This window comes from Miscanthus floridulus, chromosome 6 (assembly GCF_019320115.1).
Source record: "Miscanthus floridulus cultivar M001 chromosome 6, ASM1932011v1, whole genome shotgun sequence".
In the NCBI taxonomy this organism is placed as follows: domain Eukaryota; kingdom Viridiplantae; phylum Streptophyta; class Magnoliopsida; order Poales; family Poaceae; genus Miscanthus; species Miscanthus floridulus.
Window position 1 is genome coordinate 126,118,312 of NC_089585.1, and position 12,252 is coordinate 126,130,563.

Consider the following 12,252-nt stretch of genomic DNA (forward strand, 5'->3'; position numbering starts at 1 on the left):
CTTCACCAAATTGCTTAATAATCCATGAGCCGCAAAAGCCAAAGCAAGCTCATTTTTCTCTGGAAAATTCTTTTTGGTTTCTCTCACTACTAGCAGTAGTCTCTTTATCACCTGTTTCTCTCCCTAGCAAGTCTTTGTTCAACCGGGTTCGGTCAAGGCTAAAGCTAGAAAAGGCTTACCTGTTCATGTGCCGAATGCCAGACTCTTCAGTGAATCATTGAACAATACTATACTGTACAGTATTACCCCAGCCAGTGCCAGTAGAAGGTCGCCAGTCTAATTCGTTGTTCAGAGATTCGGTAGATTTTGCAATTCTTTTGGCAAGAATAGGCCTGCTCTGTACAGTCTCGTCTCCAGTTTTTTATTGGGCAGAGAACATTGGGGAATCAGCAAGTGAGCTACACGCAAGCAGAGGGGAGATGGACATGAAGTTCTGGCGAATCGTTCTCTGCCGCGTGCGTGCCGTCCAACAATGGCAAATTACAAGAGCGAAAACGAGACATGGTAATTTTCAGTTATTATATATATGGCATCGCAGTTCGCAGCGACATCATAGTCTTGGATTGCACCACTTACATCTCGTTCTTTGTCTCCTAAATTTCCCTGGAACCTTTTTTGTTTTGACATGACTTGCCAGTTGGAATTTCACGCTCAGTGGCCGGAATATGGATTAATCCAAATGCTTCCACGGCTTGCATCCTCTCTTTTTTTCACCCACTAGACTTTGAGAGTGAAAAGAAAGATTTTGTGCTAGTGTGTTACTGGCTGATGCCAATGCCACTACGAAATTCTCAACCTCTAAACTTGTATAGCAAAGCAACTGCCACAGAGAAAGTCAACAGTTTGAACTTTCAGATCAACACTGTGAGTTGTCCCATCATATTTTATTGAACAGGTGACAGGTCAACAGGGGAGGGGGGATCATATTTCAATAGGACGATTAACATGAGATTCTCATAATAGCAGCCAACGGATTAGTTTAGCAATGGAGAACACATCAGGGTGGAACAGAACTTAAGCAGTCCATGCAGAATGATAGTAGAACTGATTCTACCCAAACAAATCAGAAACATAATGGTGCAACAGAGATTTTGTCAACCCAACCCAACCCAAACAAATCCAGCATTCATCTAATGTTGTAACTTGTTAAATGAAAATTCGTGAATAGCAAGTGAACCTGCATCAATAGTAAGGAGCATCTATTGGCAGGCCAGAGCGGACCCATAAATTCGATATGACCCGCCATGGAACATGTTCTGTTATAAACAACTGTAAAACGAAAGTTCAAATAGAATAACTGCACAAACACTGATCCTAGATTTCATAACAAACCCTATCTTGGATAACTAGGATTAGGCAGTGATGCTGTCAATTTAGCATGGAATCCCTTGGAGTGGAATGTCAAGGTAAAAAGTGGCAATGGTGAATGCCGAATTTCCCATGGGAATCAACCATACACTTTACTGCGAGCATGAAGTTGTCAATTTACACTTTTTTCTAAATAAAATACTTTACAGTATTTGAAAGAATTTTGATTCAAAATTAGTCTCACGAATAGATTAAAAGGTTTTGACATCATGTGGCATGGGGCAATAAATCTCAACATAAGCAATCCATTCCAGTTGATATAATGTAGAAAGGGGAGGATTTTGTTCCAGAAAAGGAGAGCATTCCGTTCTGCAGCCTCTACTGTAATGCATATGCCATGCAGACATTTGTGAAGAGGTCAGCACGAACTTTCTTTAACAATGCAGATCTGACATGCACCGGAGCTGACATTTACAACACCAGTCCTCATGATGTAGAAACAGAAGCAAATCTGCCAAATGCATAAAATGAAAAGGAAAGTTATACGAAGGGCAGTGAAGCATAGTATTATTGCTCTTAAGGCTGTGCCGATAGACGCTAACAAGACTCAACTGTATTAATAGACCTTAGACCTGTGAATACAACAAAACTTGTATTATAGCTCTATCACTGACTCAATGTATACTACCACATTTCATATAAAATGACAACATATAAGCAGCCAAATAATTGACATATTGTGAAACTAGTAAAGGTAATGACAGAAGCCCAAAACTGTCATGGACTTTTTATTCTAGGTGCTGCGATATGTCATGCAAAATTGACAAGCAGACTGTAATAACGACTGCAAGAGCTTGTGTGTGTGTGTGGGGGGGGGGAGCAGTCTTTCAGCCACTATAAATTTGCAAGATCGGGAACATGTCATCATGTCATCACAAAAGATACATGGAGTCAATGTAAGCTCCTGGGCTGACTATGTTGTTGAATAATGAATATAAGAAAGGATGCTTGAACACGGTGGCAGACACACTATCCAGGAGCGATGAGCCGACGACACTGCTGCTACCTGCCTTGCCGTCTCGACACAGTCATTCAACCTCCTCGTAGCATACAAGCAGGTGACCACAACAGACCCAGAATTGTAGGCCTTGCACGAATACATCATGGCTAGAACTCGTGGCGCACCTTGGGCCCTGGTGGATGGCCTCGTTATGTTTGGTTGGCTGCACTCACCTTCCGGTGATCTTGGCGGCAGCGCATGACGACGCCCATGACGGGGTACAATACAACGCCTCCACCGCAATTTCAATGTTCCACAAGAGCGTCGCATCGTCCAAGACTAACAAGACAGAGACCTTGGCCCCGGCTAGATTGATCCATTCCTCACCATTGCTCACTACCATATAGAGCGACATCAGCCTCAAGCCCTCAAGTTTGACGGTGGTTGATCACCTATCCATGTACCCCCACTTCATCCTATGAGTCACCCCTACTCCACTGAATCAGTGGTGCGCATATTCTTCGCCGAGATCTTCCGCCTTCACAGCGTTCCGACCTCCATCTACGATCGCAGTCCGGTTTTCACTTTTGCATTTTGGCAAGCCCGGTTCCAGGCGTCGGGCTCCAAGCTATGCATGAGACCGGCTTTACATCCCTAGTCTGACGGCTAGACGGAGGTGGTCAACAAGATCGTGATGTACCGCTGGTGCATGACCGGCGATCAGCCTCGAGACCGAGTACATCTACAACATGTCCTTCCACGTAGCGCTCAAGGAAACCCTGCCCAAGCTGTTATATGGCCACGACACCCCTCTTGCCTCGCTCCACTCCTACAAAAAAAAGGGCAGACCCAGTGCCGGAGGCTCCCACATGAGTGGGGTCTGGAGAAGGGAAAAACCGAGGCAAGCCTCCCCCCCCCGCAAAATCTGCGGAGAGGCTGCTTCGAACCCGCGACCTGGTGACTCAGTGAGACAACTCTCACCACTGCACCAGGCCTGCCCTTCCAACAAGGCGGCGAATATTCATGAAGCCGCCGTGGCACCACAAACCTTGGCAGAGTGTGCAGAGTTCCTGGAAGATGTCAGCTTTTAATTGGAACAAGCTCAGGTCAAGACCAAGAAGATGTATGATCAAGGTCATCATGCCTTGTCCTTCCAAGCGCACATTTAGGCGACAGAATAGGAAGGTTTAGATTTAGTTCAAATATTCGATTGGATAGCAAATATTTTCAATAGATTGGATTAGTTAAGTTTAGTAAGTTTGATAACTTGTGCAAGGGGCAATTGTAGTCCGGCCTATATATAAAGCCCTTGATGTAATATGGAAAATGCAAGTAATAGATCAATCTATTTCTCCCAACTCTTGTTCACCCTAAGCGCAGAGCAGTCGGGGCTTGACCCCAGCCCACTGCCGCCATTGTTGTCGGCAGGAACTCCTGCCTATTCCAATATAAATGGTACAGCTAAGCTGTTAAGCAAAATCATGAAGAAAAAAACAGTCAATTACAGTATTGGGATCCTTTCCTAAAATTGCTTAATCGCTTGCTGGCTACTATTGTTCCATTATTAAGTTGCACCAAAATCCTAAACACCTGGAACTGAATAGGTTGTTTTGTAAATTTTGCTTTGGTGCTAAGGATTTTGCAAACAAAGTAACACTTTCACAGGACAGACATTAGACCCAAAACAAACCATTTATAAAAAGCCAGTGACACAGAGAACAGAAAACTGTAATAAGACCATGCTGAATAAAATATTTTGAAGCCACAAGAAGCAAAAGGTTACCTGGTGGCACGGCTTCAACTGAACAATGGCAAGATGCCCAGAAAACCTATTAGATGTCACTCATACTCAAATTGTACATCGACATGCACATACTTCCTCATGAGGCAGACTATGAATGAGGTAAAGCTTGCTAACATCTGGCGCTCCTCTCGCGTTTTTGCCTCAGAAAGAACACCATGAATAACAAGTTTCTTGAGATTTGGACACCTTCCAATCATACCAAACACCCAGGGTCCAAAGTGCTCACTTATTACTGTCCAACCAAGTTCCAGAACTGAGACATTCTCCAGTGGTGATGATCCCTGAAGGCTGTAGTGAAGTAACCCATCTCGTAATTCATAACTCAATGAAAGATGCCTAAGAAGAGGAAATGAAACAGCTATAGTTTCTGAATCCACAATCTCATCCTCGTCATCAAACACAACACCCCAAAATCGTAGCATACGCAAATTAGATGCTCTGGATATCATGCTATAGAATTTTGGCCACACTATTGTGAAGTTGCTCACGTCTACTGCCTCCAAATGATCAGTATTGTCCCCAATATCCAAATGAGTAACACTGACATCATCGATCTTAAGATGCTTTAGTGTTCCTTTCCCGTTAAGCTCAAACAGATCAAGATTTAAAGCATCCAGGTGCAGAACTTCCAAATTATCTGCATCAAGTATGATCTTATCTACACCTACCGATTTTGCAAAGAGATTTTTCAATGTATGGCTTGTGAGCTCCATCGTAGATTGTGAGTCTGAAGTGACAACCTCAAGGACATCAAGTGCTAATGACTCTATTCTTGGGCAAGCAGCAACTAAAAGGCTCAAATCCAAGGCCGAAATGCTGACATGCCTCAGGGAAAGGGATTTCAGACAAGTGAACCTCTGATAGCTTGGTTCAACACCTGTGATGGTGTTATGATCCAAATCTAGCACCTCGAGCTTCTGCCTACCACACTTTTCAAGAATGTTTACATTGGGTATTGTCCTGACATTGTAAGACAAGCTCCGGAGTGTCTCCCTGGTATACATGAGCCATGCAATCACTGGTGCTGCAGAGAACTCATGAGTGTTATCAATATGAATCGAAAGGCATTGCAGTCCCATAGTCTGAAATATAGTTTGTGTGATGACAATCTCCAACTGACGTGTAGTCATGTCCCGTGGAAAGTCATCGGAGTTGAAGGACAGCGAACAGAGGTGCCTCCTGCATGCATCTCGCCACTTGCAGCATACCGCAGAGGCAACCATGACATCACGTGCAACACCAAGACGGGAAAGAATGTTGCCAACGACTTCAACAGGGAGAAGCTCCATTTTGGCACTCAACACTATCAACTAAAAGCTAACGAAGAATTTTTCTCCAACACAACCAAGAGACTTCTAGCATGGAGTTGCATGCATTTTCATATCCGTATATATCAATAAAAGTTCAAGACCTCATCGCCTTCGTTCCCTGCAAAATGGCAATGATAATTAGCAAGTACCGTCAATTACTCCTATTGAGTAACATCAGTCTCTAGTCTCTAGAGACTATGTCAATGTTCAGGCCCAGCTACGAGGATACCGAACTGTTCAGTAGCCATATGATCCACCCAAGCAATTTTTAACTAACCGACACGAGCAAAAGCATAGTTGGCCATCATTGAGCGATTTCCCAGCAAGAAAATCCCTCTCGACCAAATCTAGATCAAGGTCAGCTCGCTTAGACGTAGCACTGAAAACTATATTACGCAGTTCTTCGGTTGGACCCCAGAAAGGGATCACAGGAAGATTGAATCTAGATAATTCAACATATAGTTCTTCAATTCGAAGATGGCGTGCAATTTCAAACGCGATAGATAAGAGAGGTGGGGGCGAGAAAGAAGGAGCCAACCTTCGTCGCAATGGCAATACGAAGACGATGAGGCCAGTGACACCGGCAGGACCGGGGGTTGGCTGCGCGCTTTCGCCGGATCCACAAGCCGGTTCGTCGTGGCGGCACCCGAGATCAACTTCACACAAGAACCCGCGTCCGAATGATCTGTGTCCCTCGACTACGGCTGATGCCCGATCCGAGAACAAACCGTCTTCTTCGAAGGACCCGCGTCGCCGACGCGCCGGCGTGGAGGCACCAGCTGAAGGCCGGGAAGAGGGCGGAGAGGTGGCAGCGCAAGTCTCCGCAACCGGAGATGCGGCGCTGACTCCTGATTCCTGAGGGGAGGGAGGAGCCTCGGGCACGGCGCTGAATCGCGACCACGGCAGTGTCGCGGCGAGGAGAGGAGGCGCTGCGCCCGACGCACACCCACGGGTATCTATACCTAATACCCAATACCTAATACCTAATAATACTAAAGATATAAAATTTCTGCCAACTTTAATTTTCATCCAACATAATCCGTGTTCTGTCCACATTACCAGTGCTCTATCCGTGTCCTTTTTTTTCTCCGTTTCAATCTCTCCTTTTTTTTCCCCTTCTCCGGCTCGTGCATGTTCCGTATAATCCGTCCGGGTGTCTCATCCTGGGTGTGCTGCCCCGCTCGTGCACGGTGGTGTCCGTGATTGCCTCTTTCTGTGATTTTATTTTGTTTTTTTTCTAATAAAGAACTATGTTTTTCTTATATAAAAATAAAGGTAAAAAAATAAATACAGTATTACGTTTGAAACTCTGACTCTTAATAAATAAATATTTTCTATTACTAAATTGTTGGTTTTAATTAGATATAAATTATTACTATAATATGAATCAGTCAATGGTCCAACCAATTAAATCGTAAACTGAAATCTTAAGCAAATTTTCATTCAATCTAATCAAAATAAATGTTTCTCCAAGCTATCTGCGTACCAGTGCAAATCTTTAGGTTATCCGCGTATATCAGTGTAACTCTCGACAAGTGCTAACACGTGAAAACCGAGACACGATGACGACAAATCAATGCCGACTTTAATATGATATTAAAATTATATATTTTATGGATTCTCAAAATAAATCATTGAACTTTGATATCAAACTCTACCAACACATGGATAGTACTAAAGTTTGGATACATTTTCGAGTAAATAGTTTAGTGCCCCACCACGGGAGAAAAAAAATCCTATCTAGGTTGTAATTTAATTCAATACAGAATTAATACAACATTGTCATATTATTGCCAATATTAACTTATATTATATGGATACAATGATCATCATACAATAAAGTATAGCTTTTAAATTTTATAAAAAGAATAATACATAAATAAATATTTAACATTGTTTCCATTAACCGACCGGTTCATTTGTAATTGTTGCAGCAACCACTCACAGCATCAACTCACCTATACAAATTGAGCTGTTGCGTCCACTGTAGCTGTGCAACAAGCAACCAGTCGAATGATTTTTTTTTCTATGTTGCAGCGCATGGGCATATTTTCTAGTAAAAGAAAAAAAAACGGCTGACGAGCCGTGGGCCGCTGGGAGGAGCGGATTGGGCCTAGCAATTTCATGGTTCAGAGCTTAACCGAACGCGTGTCTATGACGGGCTCACAAGCTCAGAAGCTCTTCGTTACCACGAAAGATCCACAGCCGGCCCAGCCCACGGTATAACCCTAGCCCCAAGGTATTTAACTCCCAGCGGCAGTCGGCCACGCTCCCAGCCGGACGCCGCCGCCGCTCGCTCTGTCGCCCGCTATCCTCTCCCGACCACAGACCGAAGGTGAGCCCCAACTTCCCGCCGTAATTCACAAGATTTCAATTCTGTAGTATTGGAATCAGGATTTGAATTCTGTAGTAGTGGAACCAGGAGATCTCAAGGTCTGTTTGGTGCAAATGGCAACATGTTCTAGATGCGAATTTGTTTCATGCGCATGGTCAGCAATGGTCTAGATGCATATCTGGTATTGTATTGGCATGTTCTTTTGAACTGATGACAAGGTGTTTAAGCAGAGTTGATGCGTAATCAAACTGTATATCTAGTTCGTATCTTGTATCCGCAATATATTGTACCATTTTTGTCATTTATGAACAATCCAATTTGGGCAAAACCTTGTATTCCGATCTGATCTAAATTCAAGTGAATACAATATTATGCGTATTAACTTCGATTGTTTTGAAAAAAAAAATATATCGGATGTACATGTGTACACACCCATGCCAAGTGACCACACCATTGCAGTTGTTCCTTTATTCTCACCCTGTACTCTTGCTCGTCTCTTTGCAGGAACGTTGCTCGCACTTCCGGCCGCGGTGACATGAGGTACCACTACACTTCTCTTCTGTTTCACTGTGGATGTGTGTTGCTTTATCTGTTGAACATTTGAATATCTCTGTAACGTGATGCACTCGTTGTATTTTATAGTTGCCGATATGGCTAGCTCTTCATAGTAGTTACCGTTTCTTGATTGACTATGTGAGCCTCTAATGTATTATGTTGTTTACCAGCTATGTGTAGATATATATAGATGTTTGATGGTATATTTTCCATTCCCATTTTCATTATTAGTTTGTTTCATTGACCTGCCCCAAGATTTGAATGTCACCATAGGCAGCGGATCAGATTCTGTACATTTTACTATGTTGTAGAATTTGGCAGATTGAAATTAGTCTGCTGGGTCTTTTGTGTAACTTAATATGATGTCTGGAAATTAGCATGCCAGCAATTCTCTTAGTGCTGGTTGGTTCCTTTAGCTGTACTTATGTAAATGTGGGGATTGGGGGAATATCTAACTTGTTTATCATAGTAGTTGGAGTTTTCAGGGATTTTTCTGTCTTATTAGCCCATTGCTTGCTGCATTAGATTAGACTATTATATTCTGCAGGTACAGTTTTGTAATATACTTCTGTTAGGTAGCTAGTTCTTTCCTGTTCCGTTTGGTTTAACCTTGTCCAATCATCTGTGTTCCCTGGAATTGGTTTCTTAACAAATGTCATGTCAAAAGATATATGTAAATCTAAGACACTTTGCTATGCACATGTTAGACAGTATTGTTCGTAAAAATACCCAAGGGCCTTAATGCATCATGCAATTAATTGTTTCATCTTTCCTTGTTTCAGTAAGCTGCAGAGTGATGCTCTGAGGGAGGCGATTGCCTCGATTACCAATGATTCCCGTGAGAAGCAGCGCAAGTTTGTTGAAACCATTGAGCTGCAGATTGGTCTCAAGAACTATGACCCTCAAAAGGACAAGCGTTTCAGTGGTTCTGTTAAGCTGCCTCACATCCCTCGCCCTAAGATGAAGGTTTGCATGCTTGGTGATGCTCAGCACGTTGAGGAGGTATGTTATGCTTCCATCATCTAGCGAAATATTGGCTTAACAAAGTTCTTGAGTGAGGGGCTGTTGTATATGATCAAACTATTTAGCAAATGAATCGACATTAGTTCCTTGCCTTTCTGCTTATTTGCAATGTTATCCTGTGCTGTTAAAACGCTTGATATTCAGCATAGCACAATTTGCTATGTAAGGCTTATAGTATAACACTCCATGACATCAACAAGTTTTGAACTGCTGAATAGAACCAGACAAGTGTCCTTTCAGACAAGTTCATTCGTAACGCCTTGTTTGGCTTTGTTCTGATATATCTGTTCTAATGTTGGTACTATGCTGTATGTAGGCAGAGAGAATAGGTCTAGACAGTATGGATGTGGAAGCCCTCAAGAAGATGAACAAAAACAAGAAGCTAGTCAAGAAGCTGGCAAAGAAGTACCATGCTTTCCTTGCGTCTGAGGCTATCATTAAGCAAATTCCTCGTCTTCTTGGTCCTGGTCTTAACAAGGCAGGCAAGGACCTCTTCCTTTTCTGTCTGTTGGGTCTATATAGTCTTTTGTTATGTTACTAGTTTTTTGATTGAGTTTAACCTCTGTGCATTTATTTGTGTTAAATTGGCGGCAAAAATGTTTCTAGAGTCATGATCCCTATTTCCCCAAGATTTCTTAATAATATATTTTTTCACCTTTGTTAATCAAACTGTGCTCATATATTAGTGTATCTTGTGAGGAGGGTGCACACTATTATTATTCTTGTGGAGCGTAATCTTGTGAGGATAGTTGTCAATTACAGGGTATGCTAGTTTGGAATAGGCCACAGTGGTCTTGGGTTGTATAAAGCATGGTGATCATCACAATTCCATGTCTATACGTTGTTTGTAGACCTAGTCATTTATCTTGTTCATGGGAGCAACCAACAGTTCTGATGAGTTAGTTTTTTGTTCTTGATTTAATAATCTCATCTTGAAGGCCATTGTTTTTATAATAACTTGTGAGCTGCAATGTTGGCTGTGTATAGCATAAAATGATACTATAAGTTGATTTCCTTAAACTTCTGCATTAAGGATCTGTACTCATCTTTCAAACTGTGTTTTACTGCAGGAAAATTCCCTACCTTGGTGACACATCAGGAATCCCTTGAGTCCAAGGTTAACGAGACCAAGGCTACAGTTAAGTTCCAGCTAAAGAAGGTGCTTTGCATGGGTGTTGCTGTTGGCAACTGCGGTATGGAGGAGAAGCAAATCTTCCAGAATGTGCAAATGAGCGTCAACTTCCTCGTGTCACTCTTGAAAAAGAATTGGCAGAATGTATGCTTCTGAATGTTCCTCACAGCTGTATAAAATTCATGCTTATGCACTAATATATGATTAACCACCTCATTAATGATGTTGTGTGTGTTTGCAGGTGAGATGCCTGTACCTGAAGAGCACTATGGGAAAGGTGTACCGGGTGTTCTAAACTTTCCAATTAGGCTTAGAATTTCCTGGAGACTTGAGTGCTTGGGCGCCTTTGCAATTTTCCCTACCAACCAATATTTTGTGCAACTACTATCGAGGATTAAGTAGCTAAGACCCTGGTCTTGTATGGATGTTCTGGTTCTTGATACCGAACTTATGACATTATCGTATTTCAATGTTGCTGTCTTCACTCACGGGTACAGCCGTACAGGCTTTGATGGTCTTTTATTTTCTTGAGCCCTATGCCTACGGCCGTCTAGTTTTTAACCCTGATTTGCTTTGTCGCATCCAATGGAATTGGTGCATTTTATCGTTGCTTGGCTGTTTCAAGTCACGGTATGGTCGGTGCCGACTGGCCGTGGTGATTTTTATGCGTTACCCATTGGACAGAAAGAATCTTGGTGTATCCTTGTTGGGACGTTGGACTACCGGAAGAGTAGCTGTTTGTTGTTTCGCTGCGTTCGGGTTTCTCAATACGATAGCTGCCAAGTATTAAGTTTGGCATTCTTATACAGCTGTGCAGAGTAAAAATAGAATCGGGGTACACGTACCCGTCACTCACGCGTCAGCTATCAGGAATGCTATATAACACATGTGTAGCACATGGTTGTTTTGTTTCTCTAACATGTGGATCCTGTATGTCGGAGCTACAGTTTGATTTTTTGGGCTGATTTTGTGGCGTCCGTCCCCTCTTCCATTTCGGTTCGGATTCTTCCAGGCGACGCTCCGCTCTGACCGGCGATTTCTTTACCTCCCACTCTCCCAAATTTGCAGCTCCTCTGTCTCCTCCGGCTCCCTGGCAGCCTCCCACCACGCGTGGAGCACCGGCTGCGGTGGCGTTGGCGCTGCAGCGGCAGGGGAGCAGCGTGTGCGGGGTAGATTTTGTCGTCAAGATCCAGGGGCCTCCTCCTCCACCTCCTCGCGCAAAGCACCGGCGTTGAGCCGCGGCAGCTGCCCGTGTCGCCGCTGAGGGGCAGCTAGGGACGCCGCGCCGGTGGTCGTCTGGCTCGTCGGCGCCGCACGGGTCCGGGTCCATCCGCGCAAGGTCTGCCCGCTACAACTCCTTCTTGTTTGCTGCTCTTTTGCTCATGTGTGTACTCGATCCGATTTCTTAATGAGGCGTAGATTTCGTGGATCCATATGGTGAGGGCACGCACATGGATGGAGATTTGTGTGGGTGAGGTTCGAATGTGTCTAGGGTTTGTGTTGTATTTTACTGGAGCGATTTTTAGTGATTTTTTTTTGCAAATGGGGTGGCGTTCTGTTAGTCTTGTTAATTAGGGTTTGGTTTGATGGATTGTTCTAGTATTTGATGGGGTATTTGTTTTGTTCATGTTGAAATGGAGATGTGTTGGATTGTCAAATTTGTTCTTTATATGGTTGGGGTGTCAGGTTGTCACATTACTGTTCTTAGAACACATTTCATATCGCAGTTGTGAAGAGATTACACAAGTCTAGGACTAGGAGTGGCATTGATATAAGGTGATATAT

At 43.3% G+C, this 12,252-nt stretch overlaps 2 protein-coding genes across 2 annotated transcripts; one reads left to right on the forward strand and one right to left on the reverse strand.

The window, feature by feature from the left end:
- Positions 1-1,440: 1,440 nt before the first annotated feature.
- On the reverse strand, positions 1,441-6,367 carry LOC136459486 (F-box/LRR-repeat protein At1g67190-like). Its single transcript, XM_066459337.1, has 3 exons — positions 5,961-6,367; positions 4,092-5,540; positions 1,441-1,819 (listed from the first exon to the last, which is right to left on the reverse strand). The coding sequence occupies exon 2, from the start codon at positions 5,399-5,401 to the stop codon at positions 4,148-4,150; it is 1,254 nt and encodes a 417-aa protein (XP_066315434.1). The 5' UTR covers positions 5,402-5,540; positions 5,961-6,367; the 3' UTR covers positions 1,441-1,819; positions 4,092-4,147.
- A 1,266-nt stretch (positions 6,368-7,633) lies between these two features.
- On the forward strand, positions 7,634-10,955 carry LOC136459487 (large ribosomal subunit protein uL1-like). The gene is made up of 6 exons (XM_066459338.1): positions 7,634-7,757; positions 8,262-8,297; positions 9,095-9,314; positions 9,652-9,817; positions 10,406-10,611; positions 10,709-10,955. The coding sequence occupies exons 2-6, from the start codon at positions 8,293-8,295 to the stop codon at positions 10,760-10,762; spliced, it is 651 nt and encodes a 216-aa protein (XP_066315435.1). The 5' UTR covers positions 7,634-7,757; positions 8,262-8,292; the 3' UTR covers positions 10,763-10,955.
- The last annotated feature ends 1,297 nt before the right edge of the window (positions 10,956-12,252 follow it).

Excerpts from the sequence above, each read along its gene's own strand:
- LOC136459487 (XM_066459338.1), top strand. Across the intron at positions 9,315-9,651 it reads ATGCTCAGCACGTTGAGGAG|GCAGAGAGAATAGGTCTAGA; the intron begins GTATGTTATGCT and ends TGCTGTATGTAG. Across the intron at positions 9,818-10,405 it reads TCCTGGTCTTAACAAGGCAG|GAAAATTCCCTACCTTGGTG; the intron begins GCAAGGACCTCT and ends GTTTTACTGCAG.
- LOC136459486 (XM_066459337.1), bottom strand. The coding sequence starts at position 5,401 with ATGGAGCTTCTCCCTGTTGAAGTCGTTGGCAACATTCTTTCCCGTCTT.